This window comes from Genypterus blacodes, unplaced genomic scaffold (assembly GCF_046128005.1).
Source record: "Genypterus blacodes isolate CSIRO-AG114 ecotype Tasmania unplaced genomic scaffold, CSIRO-AGI_Gbla_v1 ptg000044l_1, whole genome shotgun sequence".
Lineage (NCBI taxonomy): Eukaryota > Metazoa > Chordata > Actinopteri > Ophidiiformes > Ophidiidae > Genypterus > Genypterus blacodes.
The window spans coordinates 9,365,783-9,380,296 of record NW_027466857.1 but is presented as its reverse complement, the minus strand read 5'-3'; the positions used below and the strand labels follow the sequence as shown (position 1 = coordinate 9,380,296).

The 14,514-nt window shown below is 47.9% G+C and overlaps 1 protein-coding gene across 3 annotated transcripts; it reads left to right on the top strand.

Moving 5' to 3' along the window:
* The first annotated feature begins 359 nt into the window (after positions 1-359).
* On the top strand, positions 360-13,797 carry lnx2b (ligand of numb-protein X 2b). Of its 3 annotated transcripts, none has more exons than XM_076149049.1 (10): positions 360-767; positions 4,891-5,539; positions 6,907-7,100; positions 7,707-7,906; positions 9,426-9,851; positions 10,576-10,713; positions 11,460-11,634; positions 11,775-12,018; positions 12,108-12,266; positions 12,365-13,797. In XM_076149049.1, the coding sequence occupies exons 2-10, from the start codon at positions 5,133-5,135 to the stop codon at positions 12,498-12,500; spliced, it is 2,079 nt and encodes a 692-aa protein (XP_076005164.1). In that variant the 5' UTR covers positions 360-767; positions 4,891-5,132; the 3' UTR covers positions 12,501-13,797. The 3 variants fall into 3 exon arrangements, with proteins under 3 accessions (XP_076005164.1, XP_076005167.1, XP_076005165.1); XM_076149052.1 differs by lacking the exon at positions 360-767 and adding an exon at positions 807-1,185; XM_076149050.1 differs by lacking the exon at positions 360-767 and adding an exon at positions 3,885-4,178.
* Positions 13,798-14,514: the final 717 nt, after the last annotated feature.

Below are 14,514 nucleotides of genomic sequence, written 5' to 3'. Positions count from 1 at the left end.
CACTGGATCATTTACAAGTTTGAGGAAACCGATTCACAAACACGTGATCAGTATGTTAATAGGAGTTCACACAGTTTTGATGTTTACCTGATGTTTTAAGAATCTAATAAGTAGTAGAATATAAGTTTTAATGTGGATGGGTATTTGCTTACTAAATACAGTTATTAAAACTCTTTAATAACCCAAGAAGGGAATTGGGGAAACTAAAATGTTTGTTCATGATCTGAGCTCATGTTTTGGCTTCTGTACTGTTTATGGATTTTCCATACGTTCAACAATTTGTATCGACCCATAAACGCCCCATTTTACGTAATTAGACGTTACATCCTGTTTAGCACGAGGATGTAGCTGAGAGTGTTATATTAATACGTAGACTGGAGAAGCTTCAAAAGAACGAAGCAGGCGTGTGTATGTATACAAACACTTACACACTATCTCTCTCTCTCTCTCGCTGTGTGTGTGTGCATATGTATCTGTGCGCGCGCGCGCGTGTGTGCACTTGCGTGGACTCCCAGAGATAAACGTCAGACTTTGGCTTGTGTGCAGCTCGATACTGGGAAAGTGTCCCAGTAGCCTCCGCCTGTGGATGAACTATCTCCACCTGGGACACCGAGCCGGAACAATTCTGCTCCGGCACTGCGGTAAAAAAGACTCCAACACTGCTCGGAGCTGCTCGCTGCTGCCAAACCGCGTATTCGCTGTGTTTTTGTGTCATTTCTTTGTGTTAGCGGCAGGTTTGCTACTTCCGGAAAACAACCTTCACACAGGTAAGACGAGTTTCGATCTGGAATTCTGCTCGTTAATGTAAGCAAACATCAAACAAAGCTGGTTTCAGTCGCACCGCGCCTCTGTGTCACGCTAATGTTCACATTCTTGTTTGCGATAGAAACGGATAACGTTGAGGGAAGAATAAGTGAGTTTTGTTTTTGTTTGGTCCGAGCTGGAGGTGCGCGGCGCTGGATGTTAGCACCTCGTCCCCCCGGCAGGTGAAGCATGTCGGCGGTGTGCGGGGTTTATGACCTCCTGTGACATGTGGAGCCTCACAGTGTGGAAGCGATAAGGACCAACCAACAGCCATAAGCTGACACGAGGTGACACTGAGTTATTTATGGGTCCAGTGACAACAGGAAGGGCTGCCAACCAATCACATCTGCTCGTCTAATTGTGAATTAATTGATCTTTCGGGTAGGTCTGGGGTCCATTCCACACAAAGTGAATCTGCTCTCTTTTGAGTCGATTTTTGATATAGAATTCTACTCAGCTATTTTGGGGGAAAGCAAAAAGTACAGAGTAGCCCACACTTATGGCTCAGTCAGCAGGGCTGCCGATCAAAGTTTGCTTTTAGTAAAGGGAATTGTTGAGGACAGCATTCTTATACAGAATGTGAACCTTGAGGGAAACCTCACTGAGTCAGGAAGGGACTTATTAGGATCATATTCACACTCAGGGTTTGGTTAAGATGCCACATGGCTCCACATCATGTCAGGGCCACGACACTGGAGTCACCTTCAACAAACATCATCTCACTTTCCAGTATCGGTATCAGTATGCCAACTCCAATATTGTTCATTATTTGGGACTGCAACTAATCAACAATCATTTCCCCCCTACTAACTGTTTTTATATTTGTAAACGTGTGTCAATTTATACAATTTTAGACTTCAAGGGACTCATTTAGTTACAGGGACTCGATTTACAATGATATGAAACAAAGGCTTAATTAAGTTTTGGGAAATCCAGACCTGTATCTCTTTTAAGAATGTACCATCATCTGAAATGTTTCAAACTTTGTCCTTCACACTGCGTACAGTAGCCACTCTCTTGATAAGTTAATACCGAGGGTGGTGTTTGAAGCCACGTTGGTATGTGCAGGCAGTGCTGTGGGAGGCTCACACTCAGTAAATATGAGATTAGTGTTCATGTGTTGGTAGGCGAGATAATGGTACCGACACGTGCTAGGCCACACATCTGCATCATTACGCACTGAAACAGCTCAAGAGCTTTGTGCTGCCTGTTTTTGATTCCCCCCCTATATTGCTAATGCAAATATGATCCTTTGCATTGAAGGCAATGGCATTTCCATGTTGTTATAGCAGTTGCGTAATGTTCAAAGAGCCTTCAAACGTGACCTTTTTAATGACGTAAAGTAAGTAATGTGTCTAATGTAGAGAAAGTACCCACGTGATGGTGTTACAGCTGCTGACCTGAAAGCATGGATAATTAGGTCGTTCACCTCCGGGGCAGTAACTGGATTCTTTTGCCGTTGCGTTGTTCCAGTTTGTTGTGCCAGCCAGACATCGGCGAGCGAGACAGACTCATAATCACATGGAAAAGGGGGAATTTTCGTGTCTGCCGCGGCCTCACCTGTGCCTGCTGAGGGTGTGGCGGCGGCGGCGGCGGCACACGTGACTCACTCACATCAGCCGGCGGAGCGAGTGACTCGGCTCAGCTGTGAGGGAACGCCGCCTCGGGTAATCCTTTCTGTGACCACAGGACACTTAAGGCCCACAGACTTTTCCCTCCAAAGCTTAGAGAGTCACATGATTTCAAGCATTTGATCGGATGTGGTTTTCTTTTCCTCCAGCAAGGCCGCCTGCTTTCATGGAGCAGATGCTGGAGTGTATGTTCCTGCTCTAAACCTGGACATCAACAACCATGCTGCTGTCATAGAAGTTGATTTAACTCTGATAGGTTTCTTTATTGGATTAATTGGTAATAATCATCTTACACTAGTATACAGCAGGGTTAGGCCCCGTCCACCCACACTTCAATGGAATTTTCCACACTTGGACATGTAGCTTATCAGAAACTTGCTCCAGCGTGGATCTTTCCGTAGACGCTGGCTCGTCGATTCAGTGTAGGAAGTCGGAAATTTCCATTCATACGGCCGCTTTAGTGGCAGCCATCCAAAATAGTGGAAGTTGCGTAATCGCCCGTGACCCTGATGCCTGGCAGAGGCAGCGGGGAAGTTCAGCGTTTGAAAGACGAAGATCATTCTCACGCTGAGCTGGCTTCCTCTTTATGTTGAGATGTTATACCAGCGCTCAACCAGAAAAGACTCGAGGGCCATTTCTGAAACAGCAGTCGACGCTGAAATCCATAAGGAAAACTGACACTTGACAAAAAACCAACTATGCTTTCCATTTTGGACTGGGTTTTGTATAGAGGAGCCAAAGAAAGACGAGTGCCTTTATTGATTTGGTGTAAGCAAATCTTTCTCTCCTTTTAAACTGCATGTGTAGCTTCAGGACGCACAGCCACAACATCAGAAAACGCTGTGTTAGTGCGACGGCGGTGTAGATGTTAAAGCGTGGTGTTTTATAGCGCGGTGTTGTATAGCGAGGTGCTGGACGCTCTCCACGATAGGAGGAGGAGGATCCAGCATCATCTACAGGGTCTCCACATGTCTCCCTGTACAAACGTCTGCCTACATCCTCTCTTGAAACCCCCACGGTTGCCTGTCTGTGGTCAGCTGTGGCACCCGGGCGGTGGATATGAACGTATCGCAAAGCAAATAGAAAAAGAAAAGTGATTATGTTGGAACCACAGTGGGACAAAAGGAGAGTGAGGCGCAGAGAGAGAGTGGGGCTGGATTCAAACATGGCGCACTGTTGGATTTATGTCTGCAGGTCACATTCCTGCACTGACAACAAGGTGGGGGGGGGGGGGGTTCGCCCCAAAAAAAATGGAACGCCTCCTGCTCGCTAATGTGCTTCCTTAGCTGTGTTACACGATCCCTGAGCCCCTATCTCATTACGTGAATAGGTATCAGTTGTACACACACACACACACCGAACACACACACAGACTGTTTAAGGATACAAGAGAGGGCATGAGTGCATTTGGCTTGGTTGAGTATTTTACCTGTGGTAGTGAAACATTGCAACATCAGCTCTAACTGTCATCACACACATAAACACACACACGCACGCACAGCCACATACTTTTCCTCTCAGTAGTACACTTGTGCACACTCGTCGTCTCTCCCGCTCCTCTCCCTTAGTTTCCCAGCCACACACACACACTCACACACCCACACACAGACATTATTCAGACGGTGCGAGGCAGGTCTCTGGTTTCATTCAGGCGCGGAGCTGCCAGTACAGCTGCTGGTTTTAAGTCTGGGCTTTGGGTGCATCGGGCTGCTGGACGCTTGACAGCAAAGATATCCTCCTGGGGTGAGTAGTGGAAAAGCAATAACAGTAAGGATGAGGTCGTCTTTAACTACCTGGATAGTGAGTGTGTGTCCTCCCACCCCAGCTCTTTTATACGGCGTAACAGTGTGTAATTTCCTAATGTGGCTTAGTTGAAGTGTTTGTTAATTGAATGGGACTCTTGAAATGTGAGTTAATTTAGTTGGAAAGGTGGAGTAAGCGGCTGTAAAGCATCATGCATTCCTCATCAGCACGCTTCTTGCGAGGGAGCGAATTAAAGCCGATTAGGAGCCGTACTGAGGGATGGAGACCACCGCTGATTGGGGCACGCGGGGTCATTAGCGGCGGGGTTCTGTGTTTCTGCTCACTTCGTTCCAAATTCTTCCCTCTCGTTCAACACCGAGCCTTTGTTCCGTCCGATAATAAGGGGCTTGATTTCAGTCCCCTCTTCTCGCCGTGGCTCATTTCCACAGAGTTTAGCTCTTTTCATGAAGTGCCCGCCGACACTTAGCTCGAGATGAGAATTCCTTTTGTCCCTCAGGAAGCTCGGCGAGAGGAAGCAGCTGCGGCTCGCTGCCATATTGCTGCTCGCCGCTCTGTGGATTTGTGTCATTTCCTGTGGAGCCGGCTGGTATGAGTAGCGAAAGTCCTGCAGTCGACCCCATTGTGATTCTCTCTCTCTCTCTCTCTCTCTCTCTCTCTCTCTCTCTCTCTCTCTCTCTCTCTCCCTCCACAGGAAGCCAAGATGAAGACGCGCCGATGACGGAGTTCTCTGTGGATTACTGAGACGGCTCGGGGGCGTGAGTGGCTTCGCCTTGGGATATGAACACGCTGACCTTTTGAAATACGCCAGACAGAGTTTTTGAGGAGATAAGAGTGTGTGTCTGTGTGTGTGTGTGTGTGTGTGTGTGAGTGTTTATAAACGGGCAGAGCTCCTTTTCTGAGCAACAGACAGTTTGGACTGAGTTTACTCAGCCAATGGCTATGACAGAGGCCAAGGCCCCCCCTGCCTGTAGCACCGGGGGCCTGACGTGGGCCCGGATATGCAAGGAGTGCGGTCAGCTGCACGACGCACAGGAAAACCACCTGTACGATTACCAGGATGAGGTGGACGACGAGCTGGTGTGCCACATCTGTCTGCAGCCCCTGCTCAGACCCATGGACACACCCTGTGGCCACACGTACTGCTTCCATTGTTTAAGCAGCTTCATGAAAGAGCAGGACTTCTGCCCCGTGGACCGACAGCGGCTGCAGCTGCACCAGTGTCGACCCTCCACCCTGCTGGTCAGGAACCTGCTGGACAAGCTGACGGTGCTGTGCCCTCACCACACAGAGTGCCAGATACGGATGCAGCGCTGTGAACTGCAGCCTCACCTGCACAACAGGTAAGAAGCCAGGGGTGAAGCCTTACAGTCCTGCAGGCACACACACACGTGGATATTATGAGGTCTCTGACTGATAACAGCTAACACAACTACGGGCAATAACCAGCTTGTCTCCTCTAACAGTTAAATTCAGAGGGTTAGAGACACCAGACACTTCCTAATCAATGGGCTCTGCTTTCATTTCTTTGTCCCGGTGAACACGACACTAGCAAACACATGGGTCACTGAGGCGCTGCAGCCATAGCCGGTCTGCATGAGGTTTCCATCGGTTGATAACATGTCAGTGTTGCCTGCCCTGGAGGCAGACAGACATCAAGAAACGTTTTCCTTCAACTGGTGTTTAACTACAATGTTTAGAGAGAGAAAGTGTTTCACAGTGACTTCAATGCTTCAGTGTGTTGTCCGGTCACAGGAGTGAATTAAAGTGAGTGGCGGTCTTTACTTCACTTCAGTGCTCCCCTGAACTCAACTGTCATCTGTGTGCTGTGCACTGATTATTTGTACACAACACATGTCTAGATCCATTGTAATTTAAGCTGCTGCAATTGGTTGGGTCTACTAGCAACCAGCCTGATTCTAGAAAAGTATTTGTATTACATTTGAACAAATCTCCCCATTCCTTAATAAGCACATGGGCTTTCATGTGAAGTGAGATGCAGACAGCACATACGTACCTCCCATGTGGAGGTAAGCATGAGGTCTAAAGGTCAATAGTCACAACAAAAGACATGTGACTGGTTCTTTGGAATGCTCAATGACAGTGATCAGAGGTGTGTGTTGCTGCTCTACACGTCCTGCGGAGTGTTTTTCAGGCGGCAGCGTACTTCATCATCGCAGACAGAAACTTGTAATTATTGAGCTCAGGAAGGTGCAGGTCCGACTTGTTTATGACCTGGCCAGTGCTGCTTATCGCCTCGGTGGCCAGGGTGCTGACGCAGTCGTCGGTTGTGGTGTAAGAGTTTGGTTTGGTAGATGGCAGAGCCTCTTTCTGCAAACACTGAGGAGGCAAAGTTCAGGCCTGAGAGCCGGCGGCAGTAGAAACAGGGACAGACTTAATCAGATTCAGCCAGACGCCCTGCAGTGCAGTGAAACCGTCTACTCAACTGCTTCTCCTCTAAATTCTGTGCATGAATACACTCTGACTACACCCTTACTCTGTTCCTATTCTCTCTCTCTCTCACACACACACACATACACCTCATTCTTCTTTGTCTCTGTTGCTGTGTTCATCCACCCACAGAGGTCTGTCCCAAAATATTGACGTTCCTCCCCATATATTGTTTCTAAAGTTGTCAAATCACCGGTTTGTATTTGTTATTGATTTTGTGCTCGTGCCGCTCTCTGTAACCGGTGTCCTCTTTCCCCAGATGTCCCGTCTTTAGAAGACTGAGGGAGGAAGCCGAGAAGAGGAAGAGGCCCGCATGGAATGAGATAAAGGGGCGCAAGGGTGACGGGGAGCCGCTGGGTGATGCGAAACATCCAGCCACGCCATCGCGGAACCCTGTCCGAGATCAGGCCGAACCCGGGCTGATCAATCCTGCTTATGAAGAAAGTGAAGATGGTGTGTGTGTGTGTGTGTTGTCGTTTCGCCGTCACAACGTTAAATTCTTTGTGTTCAGCTCGTCTGTGTCACAACCGTGGCAGATTACTGACCGAAATCCCTCTGGATGTGCTCATCCCGTTAACGTCGGCGAGGTGAAAACACTCTGATGGGAACCGCTGACGTTTTGGCCTCCAGGTTTTGATTCCGAGACAGTCGGGGGTGTGTGAGTCACCGGTCGAGCTGTAGGAACACGCACCGGCTCACAGATATTTTAACTGCATGACTCTTCCTAAGGAATCATTCAGCGGCACACGGCGACTGTTAGTAATCATCCACAGAGGGGTTTTGCATCGTTGTCAGTATCATGACCTCGCTAAGGGGAAAAACACGGCATGTATGCTGTGTTATAGCTATTACAGATTTAAGGGAAATACAGTTTTTCCTTTTTAGATTCCAGCCGAAAATAACAGCGAAGACTCTAATTTGGTGCTAGAAATGAAGACCTTAGGACCTGCTGCACTATTCCACTACTTAGAGTTAAATAGTGAATGGTGGTTTTATATAAATAGACAGGTTGTACACGTCGCACTCAGCCCTCTGTCCTCCCCCCCCCTCTCTGTGCAGACACCACCCCCCTGAGGTCCAGCCTGGTGGCCGAAGCCATCGTGGTTGAGCTGTTCCGAGAGGAGCCGGAGGACGAGCTGGGCCTGCGCATAGTGGGGGGCAAGGACACGCCGCTGGGGAACATCGTCGTCCAGGAGATCGTGCGGGAGTCGCTGGCCGCTCGCGATGGCCGCCTGGCCCCGGGGGACCACATCTTAGAGGTGAGACAGGGGAGGAAGTACGGCCATAACGTTAAACATTCATATAGAGTCCAGTTTTCCCTTCTTGTGCTGTTGTTGTCGTCACGCCTCTCGTGATATTTTGGCGTAAACACACCGAGGGACCCGCGTGGTGCTGTGAATGGGGAAAGTGGATATTCAAGAGGAACTAGTTTTTGTCGCTGTGGTAACGGGGCGTAGCTTGGTCTGAACCTGATGTTACTGTAAGCAACCTTTTGCTGCTCGCTGTCACTGATTAACCCTCTACGCTTCTCGCTGGAAAAAGGTCAAAGTTTAATGAAAACGAATCTGTCCTGCGTTTAGAATAACTGAAGGGATTATGAAAGGATGTGAGTTTTGTAGTGCTGGTTATCAGTTAAATCAGTGATAGATGACATAAATATGAGGGCTTCATAAATAAGTCTGTGAGTTTTGTTCCCACAGACAAAAGAAGGAAAGTGATAATGAAGTAGATAATGTTACTTTAAAAGGGGAAGTGAATAAGTTGCAATGTCGTCCTCCTTGGATTTCTGCCCTCTGGCTGTCCTAGAATGTGGTGCCTCTGTAAACTGAGCTTGGACAGCCTTGGTGCCGGCTCTCTCTCTCTCTCTCTCTCTCTCTCTCCCCCCCCTCCTCCTCTCTTTGCTTCACTGTGTCCTCCAGAATGCAGCCTTTCTTTCAAAGCTTTAGCCAATCCCAAACCTGGAAAATGAAAACCAAACCCTCGCAGCCCAACAGGTTGCCCGGAGGATCTGAAACGTTAGCCCGGTGTTGTTCTGCTCTGTGGAGAGCTGGTGGACACAAAGAGGCAGGCATGACGGAGACCAGCCAAGAACGCGTCCCTAATTTCTTGAAAGTCAACCTTTCTCTTCCTTTTGAATCAATGCATTGATTTCTCTCTCCCTCTGTGTCTCCCTGTGAGATCTGTGAACTGAAGACGCAACCATCTCTCAGCCAAGCTATGGGCGTTTACACTTAATGTTATATGATCAGGGACATGGTTCAGGGGCTGATTCCATTAATTTGATCGTTTTTAAAAAGCTTTTACCAGCTCTACTGTGGTTGAGAGTTCTGTATTTTACTTCTTCTGCTGTGTTCAGAAGCCCAGCGGGGCTGCACTGATTTAATATCAAACATCCTGCCATCCTGTAGTTTGAGGAAATACCAAAGAAGCAGGCGGTGCAGCGTGACATTGGACAGATCGAGAGCCTTTTGGCAGACGAGGGCTGAAATTCACAAAATGTTACGGGAGGATTTGTACTCCCTTCTAGCTCGGGCTGTGACGTGGCAGAAACTGAAATGACAGCAAGAAGCTCTGCCAGACAGATTAATGCTCCACCTTTACTTCCCGACTGCTGTCAACAGAATCGTTTAATAAGGAAACCGCATTCCCACAGGTCTTTGTTGTGGCATCGTACATGTATGTGCGTGTACATGCTGAGTACCAATAACATTGTTGATGAGGGCTGCTGTCACTGAAAGTCTTCTTCTCCCTCTCCCTGTGGTGTTGTTGTGTTTCCAGGTGAATGATGTCAGTTTGGCTTCCGTCCCTCACTCCCGGGCCATCTCAGTCCTGCAGCAGCCTTGTCCCCTGCTCAGGCTCACCGTCATGCAGGAGAAAGGTTTCAAAACCCGCTCGGACCATCACCCGTCCTCTTCCACCGTCCCCGCCGCCCCTCAGCCTTCCCAGAGCCTTCAGGGCATCGCCACGTCCAATCACAACCCCGGCACCGTCCTGCAGGTGACGCTGGTCAAGACCCGGCGCACGGAGGCGCTCGGCATCAAGCTCATCCGAAAGTCGGACGAGAGCGGGGTCTTCATCCTGGACCTGCTGGCCGGAGGTCTGGCAGCCAAAGATGGAAAACTGAGGAACAACGACAAAGTGCTGGCCATCAACGGACACGACCTGAGGCACGGCTCCCCAGAGAGCGCCGCTCAGATCATACAGGTACTACCAGTGACCTCAGCCCAGCACGGGTTCAAACCTCAAGTACTACAGTATATCGCTGTTTGCCTTCCTTCCATCCTGTTTCATTCTTATATGGTTTAATGGCCGATGCGTCACAATGGACGTTTGATCACATGCAGTCATTTTTTATTAGTGTTGCCTTTAGATCATGTGTCGATATCAAACCCAGAAGACAAACAATGTGCACACACACTACATGTTGGCTAGTTGGGCAGGTTTTCCCACAAACACTTGCGGCAATGAGGAACTTAGACTAAATGAATCTAATGCTCAATCTAATCCACAATATAGAATCCAAAATGTGCTAGAAATACAGTGAAAGGACAACAACAACAACAACAAAGGGATACAGTACATTTCACAACAACAACACTGTGTTTTACATTCCTCTTCTTGTCCTTGCAGGGAAACGTAGTTATGTAAATGAATGATGACCTCAGGTTTACTTTCACGTGGTGTTTGGGGGGAAAAAGAACATATTTATGAGCTTTATCGCAGCATAATCAACTTTTCAAAGTGCATGATAATGTACTGACTGAAGGGAAGTCAAATCGGGAAAACTTCCAAGCAGCCGAGTCATTTATCTGACAGCTGCTGTAAAAATAAAGTACGTGTTGTTCGTGACCTTATGTCATAGTACAGTAGACGCTCTGTTAGTTGTAATTGGCTGTGGATTACTAATTGTGTTGTGTCGTCCCTTTAGGCCAGCGAGGTCCGGGTGAACTTTGTGGTGATGAGGCCTGCAGAGACTCAGGAGGACGGAGGAAGCGTGGGAGAGGGCCGAGCGGCCAGGAGGGCGCCCGAGCCGCAGTACTTCAGGCGGCGCTCCACCTTCATGAAGGTAACAGGAAGGCTTTCATTTAGATGTGACAGAGACAGCCCTCTGTTTAGACACACGCTGCTGTTCCATACACTATCAGCAGAAGAAATAGCAAACCCCCCCTCCTTCCTCTCCACTGTTGAGGGTGAGAAAGTTTGAGAGCAGACACCTGCGTTGGTGAGCAGAGATGAAAGCGCCTCTGTAGGCCTCGTGATCAAAAGGTCTGGGGTGCTGCTCTCTCTGTCGCCACGGGGCCACCGGCCTGTGTGTGTTTTTTTTTGGTTCTTTCTTTGGGTGGCAGAGGATCAAAGCTGGGGACAGTTAGCTTTCGCCTGTGGAGTGGAGCCTTTTCGTCCTGCTGGGGGGGGGATGGGCTCCCTGCTGGGGGGAGGAAGAGCGGCCACCTCCCCCGAGCTTCCCCTTCTGACGGTTTACAGACTCCAGAGAGCGACGTGGGAGCCGGAGGAAGCCGTCACTTTCCACACATCTTCTCCACTACGAGAGCGTAGTGTGGATCCTCACACGTCGCCTCCACTCTTACCTCTCAGCTGCTTCTCACATGTTCCACATTTGTTTCTACGAGTGCTTTTGAAAGAGGAATCAGTTAAGCCAAAGGTCCCTGCAGGGTCTGATGCTAATCACCAGCGCAGACTTCACATTAAGCCTCAAAAGCGTTGAACTTAGACTATCGTGGAAGAATTAGCATAATGTGGTATTTACAAAAAAGAGAGCGTGAAGGTGATAAAGTTTCGCCTTTCTTCATGTAGGATCCTCCAGGTGGTTTTTCCAGCCAGGAGAAGACCGTGAGCATGAAGAAGGAGCCTCGGCTTTCGCTGGGCATCACCATAGCCGGGGGAAGGGACTGTCGCAGCCGCTTACCTGTCTACATCACCAGTATCCAGCCTGTAGGGTGTCTGCACCGGGACGGCACCATCAAACGAGGTACAAGGGCGCATTTGGCAGTAAAAAACACACTCTGTAGGTTTATGTGCTTCAGTTCTATACCAGTTAAGGCAATAAATTGAGTCTTCCAAACCACAAGGGGCTCATGTTAAAGTCTGATGTCCTCTGACGTCCCCCAGGTGACATCCTGCTCAGCATCAACGGCGTAGACTTGACCCAGCTCTCCTACAACGAGGCCGTCGCTGCGCTGAAGGCCCAGACGGCTCAGGCCCAGGTGGTGCTCCGCGTCATCCAGACCATCTCTGAAGACCCAGAGGAGGACAGCGACGCTGCCAGCAACGACGAGCTGGACCCTGTGGACGACCCACGAGAGGACAGCCTCAACTGGACCCCGCTGTGGACTCGCTGGCTGGGCCTGCCGAGGTACAACCTTCATTCAGCTTTATTATTTATGAGCTGTGATGTCTAATGTGAAGTATGTCCACGTTAATCCTGCCTCTTTGTGATTTCAGCCCCATGCACTGGTGCAGAGACATCGTCCTGCAGAAGACCAACAACGACAGCTGGGGCTTCAGTATCGTGGGCGGCTATGAGGAGAGCCACGGCCAGCAGCCTTTCTTCATCAAAACCATTGTGCCTGGGACGCCTGCTCACTTTGACGGACGCCTCAAGTGAGTAAACCACAGCGTGACACGCATGACATCACACTAACACATCACCTCCTGCAACCGTCTCATCACTAACCGCGGCGTGTGTGTGTTGTCACCAGGTGCGGCGACGAAATCGTGGCGGTGAACGGAGCGACCACGGTGGGGATGAACAACTCGTCTCTCATCCCAATGCTCAAGCTGCAGAAGAATAAAGTCACGCTGACGGTGGTGTCGTGGCCCGGGAGCCTCGTGTAGGCGTCACACACACACACACACGCCTCTTCTTCATTCGGTCACCGTCTGCTGTGTACATGTATGCACACGCACTCACATTTTGCCCTGCCCAGGCTGCATTCTTCACCAGGCCTCTCACTGTCCCTTCCATATGTTACTCATTGTCAGGTGACATTCTTTGTAGGCTTTTGATCAGTTATGTAACACAGAACACGTGAACTTTAAGCAGCGTTCTGTGCATCGGGGGGAAAAATCACTCTGAGAAGCACAACTCCAGCACCCGACGGCATGACTCAGCAAGCACAATGGGTTAAATCAGGGTGCAAACTAATCACAAGCGGTGAATTATATACTGTGGGCTATTTGGATCGGATAGTTAATCTTTGTTTAACATCTATTCTCATCTGTTTATAAGCTTTCTGTATGTTTTGCTGAACGGTTTGGAAAATGTTATCATGCCATGGCAACGAACTTTTGATTCAAGTGTTTTACATAAACAGCATCTTAAAGATTTGTAGAAAAAAAATAGAGCGCATATATTCACATAGTTGTAATGAAGAAATGTAGTGAGTAGCATCATCATCATCATCATCATCATCAATGACTGCTGACTGTGTCGAACGATGCCAAAGACTGAGGAATCATCCTGTCTGATATCTGTGCTACCAAACTCCATTTAAATGAATCCAACTCCAGCCACAGCCCTGTTTTATAGCAGTCGGGCACCTCTGGCTGTGTTGTAGAGTGGACAGTAAAAAGGTTCATCCTCAGGGGATCCAGCTACAGTTCACTTCATAAGGGCTTCAAAGCGTATCCAAGCCTTAAACTAATGAGTAACATTTTAATCACTCTTTAACAGTTAATAGGAAACTTGAACGGCTTGAGTTTATTCCCAAACAGCTGGTGACATCAGACACTCTCATGCTTTTTGATTTGTTTTGGTGAATGACTTTGTCCATTTATCAGTGCTCTGTATTTATTTTTACATAATGACTTATCTTGAATGTCTTGGATAAGTGGGTGCCTTGTAAATGCTGAAGGACAAATCAGAACGTGGTCTTGCCTTAATCGCCACTCTAATCAAATGTTTATGTCACTATTTTCACATCTAACTCCTTCATTTGAAAGGTTTCTGTAATTAAAATAAAATAGTTGTCCCTGTTTTGCGTCGTAGCGCCTTCGTGTATCTTTGAGACCTTGGAATCATTTCGAATTTTGTTCATTTTTTGTCACATCAGGAGTGGCTGTGAAATAAAAGTTATAGATTTGTATGCATCTCTTTGTTTCCTCATTTTCAATAAAGTCGTACGAAAAATCACTCTGTTTTCCCAGCTGTCTCGTTGATGTAGATAGAACTTATTGACTTTTGGTGGAAAGTTGCACACTCTAATGCTTCCCATGCATTCCCACAAGTCTCAGTGACATAAGAGGTCAGCAAATCTAAGGGTATAGAACCAAAGCAGAGCACTGTATGTGACTGTTAACTGTATGGTACCAAGCGTCGCAATCTGCTATAGGTTCATTATGCAAGACGTCTGGTAGCTGTGTTTACAATCCATCATTTAACAAACTGAAGTGCAAGTTGTAAAATACAAGAATCAGACATATCTGTGCAGTGTGCTCATGGCTCAGTCTGACCCCTAGTGGACAGAGACTGTATAAGAAAACCAATGTGAGTGTTTGAAGTCGAGATAAAATAGACATTCACAAAATGATAATTTTACAAAGTCTGTATGCCGTTTGAATACAAAGAACCTGTTTTGGTTCAAATAGTACTCAGAAGAACAGCTGGGAATGAAGCAGGGGTAGATTGTTGCTGTATACACACACACACACTCACACTTGCACATACAGTGAGAGAATTTTCTGTCAAAACTGCTTCAATTGTTTTCAAATGATTTCTATATCCCACAAATTAATCATTTAAGTCACATTGGAGTTCCATGCATATTCTTATAAAATCTATATTTCTATTTTAAAAACCTCCTTTAAAGTATTTAGATTGTTGCCACACTCAGATTACTGCACTGAAATC